The sequence below is a fragment of the Mauremys reevesii genome, linkage group 24, assembly GCF_016161935.1.
Source record: "Mauremys reevesii isolate NIE-2019 linkage group 24, ASM1616193v1, whole genome shotgun sequence".
NCBI lineage: Eukaryota > Metazoa > Chordata > Testudines > Geoemydidae > Mauremys > Mauremys reevesii.
Genome location: NC_052646.1, coordinates 17468733 through 17487343, shown reverse-complemented (window position 1 = coordinate 17487343; position 18611 = coordinate 17468733). Strand labels below are relative to the sequence as shown.

Below are 18611 nucleotides of genomic sequence, written 5' to 3'. Positions count from 1 at the left end.
GATTGGGCCAAAAGAAACCTGATGAGGTTCAACAAGGACAAGTGCAGAGTCCTGCACTTAGGACGGAAGAATCCCATGCACTGCTACAGACTAGGGACTGAGTGGCCAGCCAGCAGTTCTGCAGAAAAGGACCTAGGGGTTACAGTTGATGAGAAGCTGGATATGAGTCAACAGTGTGTCCTTGTTGCCAAGAAGGGTAACGGCATTTTGGGCTGTATAAGTAGGAGCATTGCCAGCAGATCGAGGGACGTGATCGTTCCCCTCTATTCAGCACTGGTGAGGCCTCATCTGGAGTACTGTGTCCAGTTTTGGGCCTCACACTACAAGAAGGATGTGGAAAAATTGGATGTGGAAAAAGAGTCCAGCGGAGGGCAACAAAAATGATTAGGGGGCTGGAGCACATGACTTATGAGGAGAGGCTGAGGGAACTGGGATTGTTTAGCCTGCAGAAGAGAAGAGTGAGGGGGGATTTGATAGCTGCTTTCAACTACCTGAAAGGGGGTTCCAAAGAGGATGGATCTAGATTGTTCTCAGTGGTAGCAGATGACAGAACAAGTAGGGGAGGTCTAGGTTGAATATTAGGAAAGACTTTTTCACTAGGAGGGTGGTGAAGCACTGGAATGGGTTCCCTAGGGAGGTGGTGGAATCTCCTTCCTTAGAGGTTTTTAAGGTCAGGCTTGACAAATCCCTGGCTGGGATGATTTAGTTGGGGGTTGGTCCTGCTTTGAGCAGGGGGTTGGACTAGATACCTCCTGAGGTCCCTTCCAACCCTGGTATTCTATGATTCTATGGCCCTAGCTGGCCCCCGCTAGGACCACAGTCACAGGGTCACACCAGGGTTTTAAATGGTGAGTGATCTAGAACCCATGTACTTCTTGACTGAACTAGAAACCATTGAGTTATTGAGCATTTGAGATCTGGGACATGCACAGTTCCAAGAAACAGTCAGGAATCCATAACCCATTAGATAACATCAGTGTTTTAAAGCATGATTGACCTAGAACCTGTTAAACCAATCATAAAACTAGAACATACAGAGAAATTGTGGGTTTTAGGTGAGCTAAAATAGGTCAGGAACTCATGAAGCTATAGGACAAACCAGGAAGCTAGAACATACAGGGCTACATCGGGAGTTTAAAGGGGGAGATACCTAGAACCCACACTGTTATAGAACAAATTGCGAATTTAGAACATATGAAATCACACCAGAGGCTTGAAGGGGGATGAACTAGAACCCATGGTGTTCTAGACTCAGCCAAGAACCATTCTGATTTTTGTGAAAGCATCAGGAAATCTGGAACCTGTGACATTTCAGAACATGACATGATTCTAGAACCTGCAGCATCACACCAGACTTTCTGGTGCCGGGAGAACTAGAGGCCATTAAGCTCTACATCAGTTAATCTAGAACCCTGGGTTCTAAGCTTCCATTCCCTGAATCCAGAGGCCCCGTAACTTGCTCAGGCAGCTCCAGTTTGCCAGCTACCACCCCGGAGCTCTCATGCGAGACAGCACCGTTGCCGCTGAGGTCTTCAGCAAAAGTCTCCCGAAGCAGAGCAAGCAAGGACGTCCTGAGCACCTGCTGGAACCGCCGCCCCACGAAGAGGTAGAGGACAGGGGTGAAGCAGGCGTTGAAGCAGGAGGTGAGCGTGTAAATGACCAGGATGGAGTCCAACTTCCACTCGTCTTTGAAGAACTTCAAGCCGTGGTAGAGGTGGTAGGGCAGCCAGCTGAGGAAGAAGGAAACCACCGCGGCCACCATGACTTTGAAGGGCTTCCTGCTCCGCGCCAGCCCCTTCTCCTTCATCTCCAGCCCCACACAGCCATAGCATCCCGCGATGGTGCAGAAAGGCAGCAGGAAGCCCAGCAGGAACCGGACCATGAGGACGGCCAGGTGGACCCGTCTGCCCAGGTCCTGCGGCTCGGCTCCGTTCCAGACTCCGGAGAAGGTGTAATTGTTGATGCAGGTGATTCTTCCCCCATCCCCCACCCGGGTCTCCCGGAAAGCCAGGTAGGGAGCGCTGAGGGCTAAGGAGGCCAGCCACACGCCCACGACCAGCTTCCTGACCCAGGGCACGGTGCGGTGATGCCGGCACCAGATGGGACGGTGAGTGAGGATGTAGCGGTCCAGGCTGATGAGGGTGAGAAGGAAGATGGAGGTGAACATGCCCACGGAGATGCAGGCGTTCAGAAGCTTGCACATGGCCGTGCCGAAGACCCAGTGGAAATCCAGGAGGACGTAGACGGCGAAGAAGGGGATCAGCAGGGTGAGGAGGAGGTAAGAGGAGACCAGGTGGAGGAACACGAGCGTGGTCACCGTCCTCCTCATCTTCAGTCCCAGCACCCACAGGTACAGCCCGTTCCCCACCACACCCACCAGGAAGGTGATGAAGAGCAACAGAGCCGAGGCCAGGTGAGCGGCACTCACAGCAGCTGGGGTCTGGCTGGAATTCACCCCAGTGGTTGGTTGAAGAGTCATGTTGCCTCGGTCCATGGTGCCCTGGGGAGAGACGGAAGAGGGATTAGAAGGGATGACAGAGAAGGGGGAAAGGGCGAGTGGAAGACAAGGAAGGGAGAAATACCAGAGGGTCAGGAACATACTGTTGGACAGGACCTCTCTGGCACCCTCTGGTCCTCCAGACTATCCAGGCTGGGTATTCTCAGATCAGCTGGGATATGGCCAGTGGAACTCACTGCTACAAGACAGAGCTACGGGTCACCTCTTGATCTGAGCATTTTGTAATATCCTCCTCAGCACCCTTGTATGACCCTTTCCTTCCTAAGTGAGAGAAGGACCCTGGAGTTATAGGAAATGGATGGAGCCAGTTGGACACGTCAGTGATTTATCACCAGGAATTTCAAACCAGGTCTGGTTCCTTTTCACGAATGTAACACAATTTTTTTTGTTGTCAATGAAAACCGTGGGAACTTGATTTTTTTCAGGTTTTGGAAACTGACGGGGGTAAAAAATTTGGGAGTTTCCGTAAATGTTTTGGAGGGTGGGTAAAAAATGGCAGTTTTGGTAAGAAAATATGTGGGATTTGAGTCAAATGTTCAGTTTTTATAAACTGTTTTAAGCCCAAATGCTCGGGTTTTGAAAACAGATTTTTGGTAAGGGAAAAACACCCAGTCAGGTTCCAATAACTGTCTTTGGGGTTTGATTCATAACCGTCAGTTTTGATGAAAACCATTCAGAGGCTTCATAAAAGTCTTGAGTTTTCAGAAAACAGCTTTTAGCCCAAGCTTCGATTTTTGAAAACTGGTTTTCGGGGGGGGGGGGGGGGAAACAGTGATTTTTACATTTAAAAAAATCCAGTTGTCAGGTTGGTTGGTTGGTTAAAAACAGAACAAGGTTAAAGGTTTTTTAAAAACCAATTCTTTTTTAATTGAAAACTCAATACTCTTACCCCCCAAATTTAAAAGATTGTGCATTTTAGATCAGAGGTTAGGAAACACTTTCTAACTCTCAAGGGGGAGACGCTCTGGAATTGGCTTCCAGGGGTGGTTTGGGGATCCCCATCACTGGAGGGATTTAAGAACAGCCGGACAAACACCTGGTGGCTTTTCCGGAAGATGCTCTTGGCAAACACAAGGGATTGGGCTCAGTACAGGGGGATTAATTGAGAGCCCCTCACCTGGGCTGTGCCAGAGACGAGACTGGAACGATTTAGGGGCCCGTCTGGGTTCCAGACGGATTTATGAATTAGCAGCGGCAGGAGGCTGAGAATTCAGAGCAACTGTGCCCTCACATCAGAGCCCTCTCCACTGGGTTCCCTTCTCGCTGGGGATAAATGCGTTTGACATCTGGCCAGCCAGATCCCCGGCACAGACCTGAGCGTCACCGGCACATGTGAGGCTCGGCAGGCTAGGGGCAGGCAACGGGAAGGGGAACTGCTGTCTGGTTGATGCAGAAAAACCTCAAAAGCTGAAGTGGTTTCACAAACGCACATGCCTAAGCCAGCAGGAGAAAGTGCCGAGCTTCTGTGCCTGGACGGGGCTTTCCACCTGGCAGCCTCGGGCCTGCTTAAGGGCTGGGAATCAGGGTAGCTGGGTTCTATTCCTGCCTTGGGGGGTGGGGTCTAGTGGTTAGAGCAGTGGGAGCTGGGTTCTATTCCTGCCTTTGGGGAATGGGGTCTAGTGGCTAAAGCTGGAACACCCAAGGAGAGAGAAACTGTTCAACGGGCCCATCTACCCCGGCGTCCTGTCTCTAGCAAAGCCCAGCTGCTTCCGAGGAAAGAACAAGACACCTCCTAGGTGAGGCTCCGTTCTAGCCCCAGGTATTTTTAGTAAAAGTCATGGACAGGTCACAGGCAGTAAACAAAAATTCAGGGCCTGTGACCTGTCCCTGACTTTTACTATATACCCCTAACTAAAACTTGGCCCAGGAGGCCTGGGGCTGGGGGGGTTCAGGCGCTCAGGGGGTGGCCCAGGACCACCACTGATGTTGGGAGGGTGGGGGCACAGAGCCCAGGACCCCCACAAGTGCTGGGGGGTGGAGTTGGCGGGGCAGCCAGGGGGGCTCTGTGCGCTGCTCCCACAAGTGCCGACTCCACAGCTCCCATTGGCCAAGAGCCGCAGCCAATGGGAGCTGCAGGGGCGGTGCCTGCGGGCGTAGGCAGCACGCTGAGCCCCCCGGTCCCTCCACCTAGAAGCTGCAGGGACATGCCGGTGGGAGCTGAGGAGCCCCCCACCCCAGGTAAGCACCACCCTGCACCTCAACAGCCTGCCCCAGCCCTGAGCCCCCACCCAAACTGCTGCTGCTGGCCCCTGAGCCTGCACCGGCGGCTGCAGAAGTGATGGAGGTCACGGAAAGTCATGGACTCTGTGACTTCCCTGACCTCTGTGACAGCCACGCAGCCTTACTCACAGGACCACCTCTTGCTTTCTTCTGCGCTGTGATTGGCAGTGAGTTTCCTGTGGCCCTGAGTCCCCCAGGCCACCGCTTTAATTCCAGGCCTTCCCTGTCGTCTGACCCAACATCCTCTCCTTTGGCTGAGCAACTGGCCATGGCAGCATCCAGTGGCAAGGTGTTCCACAGGTCGATGGTCTCAACATTGAATTTGACTGGTGTCAGATTTGCCGCCCCAGCCCCTCCTGCTTCAGTCACAGATTTCATGGGGGCGGAGGGTGGGGGGGGGAGGTGAGGCTGGGAGTCCGGACTCCTGGGTTCTATTCCTGTTCCACTCATCCCATCTGACCTCCTGCATAGCCCGGGCCAGAGAACCAGGGATTCCTCCATCCAGCCCACAGCTGATGGTTGAGCAAGAGCGGCGCTTGCAGCAAGAGAGACCTGCTCTCGATGGACAGCACCGATGATGGAGAATCTGCCCTGTCCCTGGGACAGTGGCTCCAAGGATCCGTTCCCCTCCCTGGGGAAACTCTGCCCCTTATTTCCAGTCTCGATTCGTGTGGCCTCACCCCCCAGCTGTCAGCTCCTGCTCTGCCTGTCCTGGCTGGGCTAACCAGCCCTCTGCTCCCTGAAATCTCCTCCCCAGGGAGACGCTGACCGACCGGGATCTAGTCCCCTCTGAGCCACCTCTGGGAGAAACTCCACAGATCGAGCTCCTTCCGCAGGTTTTCCAGCCCTCGGATCGTCCCCGTCGCTCTTCTCTGACCCCCTCTGATGTCCTGTTTGACGTGCATCCCCCCAGAGCTGGGCGCAGTCTCCAGCCATGGTGTCCCCCACGCTGTATCCAGAGGGGACCCCACCTCCCGGCTCCCACTCGCCCTCTGAACCACAGTGTCGTCCAGGGAGCTCATGAGCCGTCGGTGCCCCAGGACTCCTGGGTCCTTCTCCACCGGGGGACGGGGGAATCAGCCTTCTTGGAGCCATGGAACATGGGTGGGGGGTTTCACTCCCACCCCGGCACCAGCCCTTTCTTTGCCTCCCTCTTCGTTTTCCCCCCCCCCCTGCCCCCGCACCAACCCAGTCCGCCCATCTCTCTCCCGGGCTTGGGCCCTTCCCGCCACCCACCCAGGAACCTGCCGGACAGACCTACCTGCAGCCGGGCGGTGGGAGATCAGGGCCCTTGGATCCGTCTGTCCCGTCCCTGCCCGACCCAGCTCCGCAGCTGCAGCCCCAAGCAAGGCCTGGGGAGATGTGAGGCAGCGAGGAACCGGAGTCCAGGTTCCCCCTTTGCCTGGAACTTGAAATTGAAAGTGTGCTCAGGAGCCGGCGGGGGCAGGGCTGGGGCTAGGAAACACCTGGCCTGGGCGCCTGGGCTGGGAGGGTCCTTTCAACAGACAGCGAGAGGGAATGGGCTCGGTTCTGGCAGGCGCATCGCGTAATGCCCCCCCCTCACTCCCGACCCGCAGCCCCTGCTAGCCCAGCCCTGGGCTCCCCGACCCGCTCTGCCGGCGCCCCTCACTCGCGACCCGCAGCCCACTGATATTTCTGCAGGGGTACCGGAGCCTGCAATCTGTGAGTATAACTGCACAAGGGTGTGTGTGTGTGTGTGTGTGTGTGTGTGTGTGTGTGTGTGTGTGTGTGTGTGTGTGTGTGTGTGTGAGAGAGAGAGAGAGAGAGAGAGAGAGACACTCCCGCACCTCACAACCCCCGACCCCATGAGCCCTCCCCTCCGCAAGTCCAATCCCCCCGGGGCTTCCAGTCAAGATGAAATCAGCGCAGCGACGCTCCCAATTATTCCTGGTTGTTTATATTTGCTGTTTGTGGGTAATAAACGTAATTGAATTGAGCGCCGCAACGGGAGGCAGAATGGCTCTGAGCTGGCGGGGAGGAGGAGGGCTGGGAGCCAGGACTCCTGGGTTCTATCCCTGGCTCTGGGAGGAGAGTGGGGTCTAGTGGTTGAAGCAGGGGGGTGGGAGCCAGGTCTCCTGCATCCTATCCCCAGCTTTGGGAGAGGAGTGGGGCCTAGTGGTGGAAGCTAGGTGTCAGGACTCCTGGGTTCCCTTTGGGGCTCATTGTGTGACCTGCAGCAATTGCTTCCCTTTTCTGTGCCTCAGTTTCCTCAACTCTAAAGCGGGGGGAGGTCCTGCCTGGTGACTGAGCCCCCCCAGATGCCAGGAGCTGCCAGGAGGCTGAAGCCGCCTGCTGAGACCCATTTCTCATCTGGGCCAGACAAATGGTCAGGGCTGAAACCTGGGGCTGGGAAGCTGAACACACACCATGGCTATTATGGGAACAAAACCTTGTGAAACTGCTGCACAGAGCTGGGGCTAGAACCCAGGAGTCCTGGCCCCCGGCCTGCCTGCTTCCTCTAACCACTAGCCCCCACTCCCCTCCCATTTCCCAGTGCTGCTGTGTAACCTGTGGCTGGGGTCTGTTTTCCCAAGAGTGTTGGGTTCCTGTTGGGGGTCTCAGGGGCCCAGCTCCGCCGCCAGGCTCGGTGTAACAGACACACCCGGGAGAGCTCAGAGTTACTGGGGGGGTTAAGCTAGAAAAGGAAGTGGCAGCGGTTCCATGAATTCCTTCACCAAGGGACTTACCATGAACATGTCGGTGAAACAAGACTCCTCACTTCTCCTTAGCTCTAACCACTAGACTCCACCCCATCCCCAAAGCTGGGGAGTGAACCCAGGAGTCCTGACTCCCAACCTTCCCCTGCGCTAACCCGCTAGACCCCCCTCCCCTCCCACAGCCAGGATAGAACCCAGGAGTCCTGGCTCCCAGCCCCCCACCCCACTATGGGTACCCGACTTCCCCTTAGGGCCGGACAGCTGATTACCCTGCCTCCATCATTAGCCTTGTTGCCATGGTAACAAATGTTATTAACGGTCACAAAATCACCCAGCTCCTTTATTAAATCCAGCCACAGAACTGGACTCCCTGACCCACTGCGGCTGCTGGGAGGGGCGTGGGGTCTAAGGGTTGGGGGGCTGGGAGCCAGGACCCCTGGGTTCTCTCCCTGGCTCTGGGAGGGGAGTGGGGGTTGGTGGGTTAGACCAGGGGGGCCTGGAAGCCAGGACTCCTGGGTTCTCTCCCTGGCTCTGGGACAGGAATGGGGGCTAGTGGTTAGAGAGGGGGTGGGTGGGAGCTAGGCCTTGCGGATTCTATCCCAGCCCCAGGAGGGGAGAGGAAAGGGGTGGGGGTCTAGGAGCCAGGACTCCTGGGTTCTACTGCCGTCTCTTCTACAGACTCTGTGTGTGACCTTGGCAGATCACAGCATCACTCTGCGTCTGACGAAGTGGGGATTCACCCACGAAAGCTCCTGCTCCAATACGTCTGTTAGTCTTTAAGGTGCCACAGGACTCGTTGTTGCTTTTTACAGATCCAGACTAACAGGGCCACTCCTCTGATACTCAGCATCACTCTGTGCCTCGGTTTCCCCACCCATAAAGCAGGGAGCAGACTCCTGCCTGTTCTATTGGGGGGCTGGTTCTCGCCGTGTCTGAGCAGCGCCCTGCAGAGGGGCCCCGATCTCAGCTGGGGCAGGGTCTGTCTCTGGCCCAGTGGGAGCACAGGGCCCAATCCTGTTGGCAGGACTACCGTAATACCCCTACTAAACAGGACAGCAAAAATCTTCCAGCCTGCATCCTCCTGGGAAATATTCCTCCCTCAACAGGCTGTGGAAGTTGCCCCTCCTGAGGATCCCCCCTCCACCCTCCTGGCTCCCTGGTGCCTCGTGAGCCAGCTTAGGAGGCGCAATTAAACCCCAGGTAATTAGCACCCCCCCATGTAGGCAGAGATAGAGCAGAACAGTCAATATGCTCCCCCCAGTCAGCCCCCGGGGGGGGGGGGTGTTTCTCCCCTGGCAGTCAGGGTTGGCCCCCATGCCCCGGGGGGGCGGTGTACTGCAGTGGGGGGGGCTGCTCCTTGAGGGAGCGGACTGGGGGTGGCTGGAGGGGACAATGAGGGTCTCCCCCAGCCCCTGGGCGGAGGGGGGGAGCTCTGCCTTGGCAGTCAGCCCCTGGGCGGCCGGAGGGGGGCTCTCCCCCGAGAGTCAGGGCTGGCCCCCATACCCGGGGGGGCGCTAGGGGGCGCTGTACTGCAGGGGGGCTGCTCCTTGAGGGATCGGACTGGGGGGGGGGCTGGAGGGGACAATGAGGGTCTCCCCCAGCCCCTGTGACGCTGGGGCTGGCGATGGGGGGGGCTGCGGGGGGGATCCCAGGTGCGGGGAGCTCCCCCCTGGCCCCGCCCCCCAGCAGTGCTGCAGTAACAAAGGACGCCTCATAAATCAGCGCCCCCTCCCACACCTGGCTACTCCGCTCTCCCATTGGTCCACTCCCCGGGCCTCATTTGCGTGCCTGGCCCCGCCCCTCCCTCCCCTGGCTCCTGATTGGTCGCTCCCCCTCGATCGCTGTTAACATTCCATCCATCCCCCCCCAGCACACGTCACCCCCCCCCACTGCCCCCTCCCCCGCGCAGCCCCGATCTGACGCGCCGGGGGCTCGCTCCGACCGCCCGTCCCGTCCCGTCCCGTCCCGCCGCATCCCCGGGGCCGGAGCCGGAGCCGGAGCCGCCGACGCGATGAGCGGGGCCGCCTGGCCGGGCTGGCTGCTCTGCAGGCTGGGGCTGGTCCTGCTCTGCCGAGGTACCGCAGTGCCTGGCCCGGGGGGGCTGGGGGGGGAGGGGGTGTGTGGCCCCCTGCCGCCCCCTGCCGGAGGGGCTGAGCCCTGCGGGGTGGGGGTGGGGGTGGGGGGTGCGCACACCTCGGGGTGTGCCCCTGGGTGCACAATTTGCTCTGGGTGTGAAACACGAGGATGCACCATTTGATCTGCGTGTGTGTGGGAGAGGCACTAGGATGCACAATTTGGCGTGCGCCTCTGGGGTGCACAATTTGCTCCCTGTGTCCTCCAGACACGGGGCCCCACAATTTTCTCTTAGTCTCCATTTATCCAGGGGGGTGCACAGTCTGATCTGGGTTTGCAAATGGGATACACAATCTGGGGTGTGTGTGTGTGTGTGTGTGTGTGTGTGTGTGTGTCCCTGCTGCCTCCTGCTGGAGAGGATGAGCCCTGCTCGGTGTGTGTGCGCACCTCTGGAATGCACAATTTTTATTTCTGGGTGTGTGTATCTCTGGAACAGTGTGTGTGTGTGTGTGTGTGTGTGTGTACACCTTTGGGATGCACAATTTTTATTTCTGGGTGTGTGTATCTCTGGAACAGTGTGTGTGTGTGTGTGTGTACACCTTTGGGATGCACAATTTGATCTGTGTGTGTTTCATCGGAATACACAATTTAACACTGAGACACAGATTTAATCTCTCTGTCTTTTGCCACTGGAATAATGATATTTTATCTCCATGTCCATTTATATCTCCAGTAGACAGAATTTGTGTGTATGTGTGTTCATGGTACCAGAATATTGACTAATTATCTATCACTGCATATGTACCTCTGGAATAGGCAGTTTGCATCTATTACCATCTATCACTGGCATACACAATTTGTGTGTGTGTGTGAGGACGCGGCTGAAATAGAATTTTATAGTGTTTGTGTTTCTCTGAAATCGAATTTTCTCCTCCGTGTGTGTGTGTCTCTGGAATACAGAATTCCTCCCCCCCCCCCATCTTCCTGTACCTCTTGGAATACAAACTATTTCCTCTGCGAGTGTGTCCGTGTGGACACGCATGTACCGCATGTGGGAGTGGGGGCGACGGGGAGGCAGCCCTCTAGCTGTGGAAGGGGACGGAAAGGGATGTGCGGCTCGGCTGATGGATGGAAGGAGAGACACACGTGAACCCTGGTGTATGGCCCTGGAGGAAAAGGAAGGCTATGTAGAGATGTGGGTGGAGATGGGTGGATAGATGGGGGTGTGAGCATAGAAAGGTGGATGGGTGGATAGATAGATAGATAGGGGTCTTGGGGAAATGGGTGGATGGGTAGATATAGGGCTATGGGGGGGATGGATAGAGAGATGCGTATGGGGTTAGATGGATGGATAGAGGGGGGGATAGAGGAGTGGGGGATGGGGTTAGATAGATGGAGGGGGGATGGATGGATAGAGGGGTGGGGGATGGGGGATGGATGGATAGAGGGGTATGTATGGGGTTAGATTGATGGAGGGGGGATGGATGGATGGGGGTGGGGGATCGATGGATAGAGAGGTGCGTATTGGGATAGATGGGGGTGAATGGATAGAGGGTGGGGAAGAGATGGATGGATAGAGGGCTGTGGGTGGGGGAAGGGTGGATAGAGAGGTTCATATGGGGTTAGATAGATGGAGATGGATAGAGGGCTGTGGGAGGATGTGGGGTAGAGAGGTGCATATGGGGCAGATAGATGGGGGGATGGATGGATAGAGGGCTCTGGGGGGATGGACAGATAGAGAGGTGCGTACGGGGTTAGATGGATGGAGGGATGGATGGATAGAGGCTGTGGGGGATGGATGGGTAGAGAGGTGCGTACGAGGTTAGATAGATGGGGAATAGAGGGGTGGGGGATGGGGGAATGGATGGATAGAAGCTGTAGGGGATGGATGGAGAGGTGCATATGGGGTTAGATAGATGAGGGGATGAGAGATAGAGGAGTGGAGGATGAGGGGATGGATGGATAGAGGGGTGGGATGGATGGGTAGAGGGGTGCATATGGGGATAGATAGATGAGGGGATAGAGTGGTCGCGGATGGGGGGCTAGAGAGGTGCGTATGGGGTTAGATGGATGGATAGAGGGGTGGGAGATGGATAGAAGGCTGTGGGGGATGGATGGGTAGAGGGGTGCATATGGGGATAGATAGATGGGGGATGGATGGATGGATAGAGGGGTGGGAGATGGATAGATGGCTGTGGGGGATGGATGGGTAGCGGGGTGCCTCGGGGGATAGATAGATGGGGGATGGATGGATGGATAGCGGGGTGGGAGATGGATAAAAGGCTGGGGGTGGATAGAGAGGTACACACAGGGTTAGATAGATGGAGGGGATGGATGGATAGCAGGTGTGGGAGGGGTGGATGGGTAGAGAGGTGTGTATTGGGATAGATAGATGGGGGGATGGATGATAGAGGGGTGGGAGGGTGGGTAGAGGTGCATATGGGGTTAGATAGGTGAGGGGATAGAGAGGTTGCAGATGGGGGGCTAGAGAGGTGCGTATGAGGTTAGATAGATGGGGATAGAGGGGTGGGGATGGGGATAGAGGGGTGCGATGAGGTTAGATAGATGCGGGATAGAGGGTGGGGATGAGGGGATGGATGGATAGAAGGCTGTGGGGATGGGTGGATAGAGAGGTACACACAGGGTTAGATAGATGGAGGGGGATGGATGGATAGGGGGTGGATGGGTAGAGTGATGCATATGGGGTTAGATAGATGGAGGGGGATGGACAGATAGAGGGCTGTGGGAGGATGGGGGTAGAGAGGTGCATATGGGGCAGATAGATGGGGATGGATGGATAGAGGGTGGGGATGGGTAGATAGAGGGCTCTGGGGATGGACAGATAGAGAGGTGCGTACAGGGTTAGATGGATGGAGGGATAGAGGGGTGGGGGATGGGGGATGGATGGATAGAGGGGTTTGTATGGGGTTACATTGATGGAGGGGGGATGGATAGATAGAGGGGTGGGGGATCGATGGATAGAGAGGTGTGTATTGGGATAGATGGGGTGGTTGGATAGAGGGGTGGGGAAGAGTTGGATGGATAGAGGGCTGTGGGGGGGATGGGTAGAGGGGTGCATATGGGGATAGATAGATGAGGGGCTAGAGAGGTCGCGGATGGGGGGCTAGAGAGATGCGTATGAGGTTAGATAGATGGATGGATAGAGGGGTGGGAGATGGATAGAAGGCTGTGGGGGATGGATGGGTAGAGGGGTGCATATGGGGATAGATAGATGGGGGATGGATGGATGGATAGAGGGGTGGGAGATGGATAAAAGGCTGGGGGTGGATAGAGAGGTACACACAGGGTTAGATAGATGGAGGGGGATGGATGGATGGGTAGAGAGGTGTGTATTGGGATAGATAGATGGGGGGATGGATGGATAGAGGGGTGGGAGGGGTGGGTAGAGGGGTGCATATGGGGTTAGATAGGTGAGGGGATAGAGAGGTTGCGGATGGGGGCTAGAGGTGCGTATGAGGTTAGATAGATGGGGAATAGAGGGTGGGGATGGGGGCTAGAGAGGTGCGTATGGGGTTAGATAGATGTGGGATAGAGGGGTGGGGGATGGGGGATAGAGGGGTGCGTATGGGGTTAGATAGATGCGGGATAGAGGGGTGGGGGATGAGGGGATGGATGGATAGAAGGCTGTGGGGGATGGGTGGATAGAGAGGTACACACAGGGTTAGATAGATGGAGCGGGATGGATGGATGGGTAGAGAGGTGTGTATTGGGATAGATAGATGGGGGGATGGATGGATAGACGGGTGGGAGGGGTGGGTAGAGGGGTGCATATGGGGTTAGATAGGTGAGGGGATAGAGAGGTTGCGGATGGGGGCTAGAGAGGTGCGTATGAGGTTAGATAGATGCGGGATCGAGGGTGGGGATGAGGGGATGGATGGATAGAAGGCTGTGGGGATGGGTGGATAGAGAGGTACACACAGGGTTAGATGGAGGGGGATGGATGGATAGAAGCTGTGGGGGGTGGATGGGTAGAGAGGTGTGTATTGGGATAGATAGATGGGGGGATGGATGGATAGAGGGGTGGGAGGGGTGGATGGGTAGAGTGATGCATATGGGGTTAGATCGATGGAGGGGGATGGACAGATAGAGGGCTGTGGGGGATGGATGGATGGGGGCATAGAGGGGTGGGGGATGGGGGGATAAGGAGGTGTGTACAGGGTTAGATGGATGGGGGCATAGTGGGGTGGGGGATGGGTAGAGAGATGCGTATGGAGTTAGATAGATGGGAGGATGGATGGATAAAGGGGTGGGGATGGGGATAGCGAGGTGCACACAGGGGTTAGATAGAGGGGGGAGGGGAATGGGGATAGAGAGGTGTGTACGGGGTTAGATGGATGGGTGGGATGGGGGATGGGGATGGGAGGATAGAGGGTGGGGATGGGTAGAGGGGTGCGTGCGAGGTTAGATAGATGGGGGATAGAGGGGATGGGAGGATAGAAGGCTGTGGGGATGGGTGCTAGAGAGGTGCGTACGGGGTTAGATGGATGGGTGGGATGGGGGATAGAGGATTGGGGATGAGGGGCTAGAGAGGTGTGTATGGGGTTAGATAGATGGGGATAGAGGGGATGGGAGGATAAAAGGCTGTTGGGGATGGGTAGAGAGGTGCGTACGGGGTTAGATGGATGGGTGGGATGGGGGATGGGAGGATACAAGGCTGTGGGGGTTGGGGGCCTAGAGAGGTGCGTACGGGGTTAGATGGATGGGTGGTATGGGGGATGGGAGGATACAAGGCTGTGGGGGGTTGGGGGCCTAGAGAGGTGCGTACGGGGTTAGCTAGCTGGAGGGGGCGGGGTGGATGCAGGCGCAGACCCGCCAGGTTTCTCTCCATGGCCACGCCGAGGTCATTTCCTCTGCTCCCGTCTGCCCTGGTACCCGGGGACTCGGCGGCAGCCGCGGGGAGCCTGGTCGAGCCCCTGGGGACTCGGCTGTCCAGGTTTGCAGGGTCCCTGCGACGTGGCTCTGAGCCCGGCCAGCCCCGCGCGGCAGCACCTCGCTGGGCTGTAGAAACCGCAGAGGGATCCGGGCCGATAGTGGCATTGAATTCCTCCATCCAGAAGAGGAGGGGACGGGGTTACGTGGGGCTGAGGTCACACAGGGGGTGTTAATGACCAGCACACTGTGGGATTGGAAGCGCCAGGATCTGTGGGACTGAAGGGCAATGAGATTTGTGGGCAGGGCCGTCCTTAGGATTTATGGTGCCCTAGGCAGGATTATTAAACTGGTGCCCCTGTGCCTGTCTTGCTCTTAGCAACACAAACAGAAGCTTACACTGCTGGAAAACTTGCCACATGCATGTTATTAAAACCAGTTTAACTTAATGAAGCCCACTGTAGTGCTGATGGACTAGCACTAAAGAAGTAGCACTATAGAAAAAATTCTGATTTGACAGAATGATGCAAATAACGCATTTTTTTAAATTTCTCAACATTTTATTGGAAATTTATATGACGAGGTATTGAAACAAGGTTTAGTTTTTAATTAAAAGCATCTTTCTGGCTTTTTTGGTTGCAAAATCAGTAATAATGTCATCGTATGACAAAGACAAAGTGTTGTCTTGTTAGATTGCAAGAATAGCAAGACCAGTCAAGTGTTCCTGACTCCTGGTAGAGCAGAGAGAGTTTTTAATGAGCTTTAGTTTTGAGAAACTCCGTTCTCCTGATGCTCCTGTTACAGGAATTGTCAGTAGAATACGAGTGGCAATGTACACATTGGGATATATGTCAACAAGTTTGCTGATATGAGTAAACTGTACAATGTCCATTATCGATTTTGCATGTGGCAACATTGATGACAGTGTCCTCAATTCTTCGTACAGTTCAAGTCCATTTAAATCAAAACAATCGCCGTGCTTCAGGAGGCTCTCTAGGTCAGGGGTCCCCAACGCGGTGCCTGCGGGCGCCATGGCACCCACAGGGGCCTCTCAGTGCACCTGCGTACTGGCTGGTGGACGAGCAGCCGCCGAAATGCCGCCGAAATTCGGCGGCATTTCAGCGGCGACGCCTCTGGATGATGCCGCTTGCCGCCGATAAGCAGCGTCATCCAGAGGTGTCGCCGCTGAAATGCCGCCGAATTTCGACAGATGCTCGTCCACTGCCACGGTGAAAGGTTGGGGACCTCTGCTCTAGGTTCTTGCACTTTGTCATTAGTTGCTCTTGTTTTCGTATTTCATTGAATTTAGTCCTGCTCAGCCTGCTACCAGCTGAGTGAATGGAACCCCAGCCCGACAGCGGGTTGAGTGGCTCAGCCAGGGTATCAGCCGCCAGCCTGCTCAGCCCGCTGCCAGCCTGGGGTTCCTTGGGGGTCCCCAGGCCAGCAGCGGGTGCTGAGTGCGGCCGGGACCCCGGGTGGCAATGGGGCAGCAGCCAGAACCCCAGAGCAGCGGCGGGCTGAGCCGCTCAGCCCACCGCCGCATGCCATCGAAAATCAGCTCGCGTGGCACCTTTGGCACGTGTGCCGTAGGTTGCCGACCCCTGCTCTATACACTAGTAAGGAGATGAGCATATTACAGTTGCTGGAGGGCTCTATTTAGCAGTAACAGGGCTGCAGGAAAGTCAGTCAACGTTTTTTGTTTCTCTGATGAAAACTGACCCACTCCCTTCCCCATACCAGACTGGTCACAAATAATTGTCAACAACTTAATTTTCTGTTTTTGGCTAAGATATTGATTTAAAAAAAATATTGAAATTGGATTCAGGATTGTTAGGAAGCTCTTTTGGCAAACAAATGTATTAAATGACAATCTAATGGCAACACAGCACTGCTTTCCTGCTTGGCTCACCCCCCAGCCTGCTGGTCCAACAGCTGCAGTACAGGAGGAGATAGGTGGAAAACTGCAGGACCCCAAAATCCACCTTTTGGGGTGCAGAGTGGCAACAGCAGCAGCAAACCCTCATCTCTGATCACACGCCAATGGGCACCACCACCAGCCTTACGGACCATGGTGAAGTTAGCACAGCATCTGATCTCAGGGACGGGGCACCCATGGTGCCACAGCAGCTCATCCTGCCCTGTGCAGCTCCCCCCGGATGAGCTGGATCTCTGCCAGCCCGGGGGAGAGACGCGCTCCCCAGCTAGGGTGACCAGATCCAGATGTCCTGATTTTATAGGGCCAGCCCCGATATTTGGGGCTTTTCCTTATATAGGCACCAATTACCCCCACCTAGGGTGACCAGACAGCAAATGTGAAAAATCGGGACGGGGGTGGGGGGAATAGGAGCCTATATAAGAAAAAGACCCAAAAATCGGGACTGTCCCTATAAAATCGGGACATCTGGTCACCCTACAGGTGAGTTCCTTCCCCCACCCCTTCCCAGAGACCCCAGCAGCCAATCCCCTCCCTCAGACTGTGCTGCATTCGGCTCTCTCTAGGACCCAGCAGCCCGGCTGTTACATGCTCCACTGCTTCCCATCTGTCCCTGCTCCCGGCAGAGCGGTGCCCCCAGACCTAGTGGTACCCTAGGCGGCTGCCTGTTCTGCCTATGGCTAAGGACCGCCCTGCTTGTGGGGCGCCTGTAGCTGATGTGGGTAGGTTGATATTATGGGTGTTGGAAGGATGGGGTTGGTATTGGTCAGTTGGTGGATGGGGGTCGGGATGGTCGGTTGGCAAGATTGGGGTTGGTTGGCAGGATGGGGATCGGGAGGGTCAGTTGGTGGGATGGGAGTCAGGGTTGGTTGTTGGGATGGGTGTTGGGGGGGTTGGTTGGCTGGATGGGGCTTGGGGGGTCGTTTGGTGGGATGAGGGCCAGGGGGATGGGTTGGTTGGATGGGAGTCGGTTGGCAGGAGTTGGCAGGATGGGGATCGGGACTCGGTTGGTGGGATGGGGGTCAGTTGGCAGGATGGGGGTCGGGGGTCGGTTGGTGGGATGGGGGCCAGGGGGATGAGTTGATTGGATGGGGTCAGTTGGCAGGATGGGGGTCGGGAGACTCGGTTGGCAGGATGGGGATCAGCCGGGGTTGGTTGTCAGGATGGGGGTCGGGAGGGTCAATTGGTAGGATGGGGGCCGGGGTTGGCTGGGTGGGGTCAGTTGATGGGGGTTGGCTGGGTGGGGTCGGGGTCAGTTGGTGGGATGGGGGCCTGGAGGGGTTGGCTGGATGGGGATCGGGGGGTCGGTTGGCGGGATGGGGCTGGGGGGGTTGGCTGGGTGGGGGTCAGGGGGATGGTTGGTGGGATGGGGGTTGGGGGGATGGGTTGGCAGGATGGGGGTCAGTAGAGCTGACTCTGTTGAGATTGACGATTGAGGTTCTTGGATCGGTGGCATACGTGGTTGGAGAGGTGGCGTTACTGGGTCCGGGGGCTGAGGTTATTGGGCTCAGAGCGCTGGCATGATTGGGGTCGGTGGGGTCCGTTGGCGTGATTAGGTTGGTGGGATTGGCTGGCGTTATCGGGGTCGGTGGGCCGAGCTGATTGGGGTCGGTGGGGTCCGATGGCGTGATTAGGTTGGTGAGATTGGCTGGCGTTATCGGGGTCGGTGGGTCGAGCTGATTGGGGTCGGTGGGGTCCGATGGCGTGATTAGGTTGGTGGGATTGGCTGGCGTTATCGGGGTCGGTGGGTCGAGCTGATTGGGGCCGGTGGGGTCCGATGGCATGATTAGGTTGGTGAGATTGGCTGGCGTTATCGGGGTCGGTGGGCCGAGCTGATTGGGGTCGGTGGGGTCCGATGGCGTGATTAGGTTGGTGGGATTGGCTGGCGTTATCGGGGTCGGTGGGCCGAGCTGATTGGGGTCGGTGGGGTCCGTTGGCGTGATTAGGTTGGTGGGATTGGCTGGCGTTATCGGGGTCGGTGGGCCGAGCTGATTGGGGTCGGTGGGGTCTGATGGCGTGATTAGGTTGGTGGGATTGGCTGGCGTTATCGGGGTCGGTGGGCCGAGCTGATTGGGGTCGGTGGGGTCCGATGGCGTGATTAGGTTGGTGGGATTGGCTGGCGTTATCGGGGTCGGTGGGCCGAGCTGATTGGGGTCGGTGGGGTCCGTTGGCGTGATTAGGTTGGTGGGATTGGCTGGCGTTATCGGGGTCGGTGGGCCGAGCTGATTGGGGTCGATTAGGTTGGTGGATTGGCTGGCGTTATCGGGTCGGTGGGCCGAGCTGATTGGGGTCGATTAGG

The 18611-nt window shown here is 56.6% G+C and overlaps 2 protein-coding genes across 4 annotated transcripts in view; one reads left to right on the top strand and one right to left on the bottom strand.

Annotated features, from left to right (window-relative positions):
- Positions 1-1213: 1213 nt before the first annotated feature.
- LOC120390446 (probable G-protein coupled receptor 33) lies at positions 1214-7553 on the bottom strand. 2 transcript variants are annotated; one of them, XM_039513131.1, is made up of 3 exons: positions 7447-7553; positions 6000-6146; positions 1214-2500 (listed from the first exon to the last, which is right to left on the bottom strand). In XM_039513131.1, the coding sequence occupies exon 3, from the start codon at positions 2492-2494 to the stop codon at positions 1400-1402; it is 1095 nt and encodes a 364-aa protein (XP_039369065.1). In that variant the 5' UTR covers positions 2495-2500; positions 6000-6146; positions 7447-7553; the 3' UTR covers positions 1214-1399. The 2 variants fall into 2 exon arrangements, with proteins under 2 accessions (XP_039369065.1, XP_039369066.1); XM_039513132.1 differs by lacking the exons at positions 6000-6146; positions 7447-7553 and adding an exon at positions 4974-5036.
- A 1794-nt stretch (positions 7554-9347) lies between these two features.
- The window catches only part of IGLON5 (IgLON family member 5), a 28462-nt gene continuing 19198 nt past the window's right edge, over positions 9348-18611 (top strand). The window contains exon 1 of one of the 2 annotated variants that reach the window (XM_039513629.1): positions 9348-9491. In XM_039513629.1, coding sequence (XP_039369563.1) covers positions 9428-9491 — 64 coding nt within the window. In that variant the 5' untranslated portion in view covers positions 9348-9427. The remainder of the gene's footprint in view (positions 9492-18611) is intronic. The other variant, XM_039513630.1, reaches the window with a different exon arrangement.

Coding starts and splice junctions, on each gene's coding strand:
- LOC120390446 (XM_039513131.1), bottom strand. CDS start 2,494: ATGGACCGAGGCAACATGACTCTTCAACCAACCACTGGGGTGAATTCC.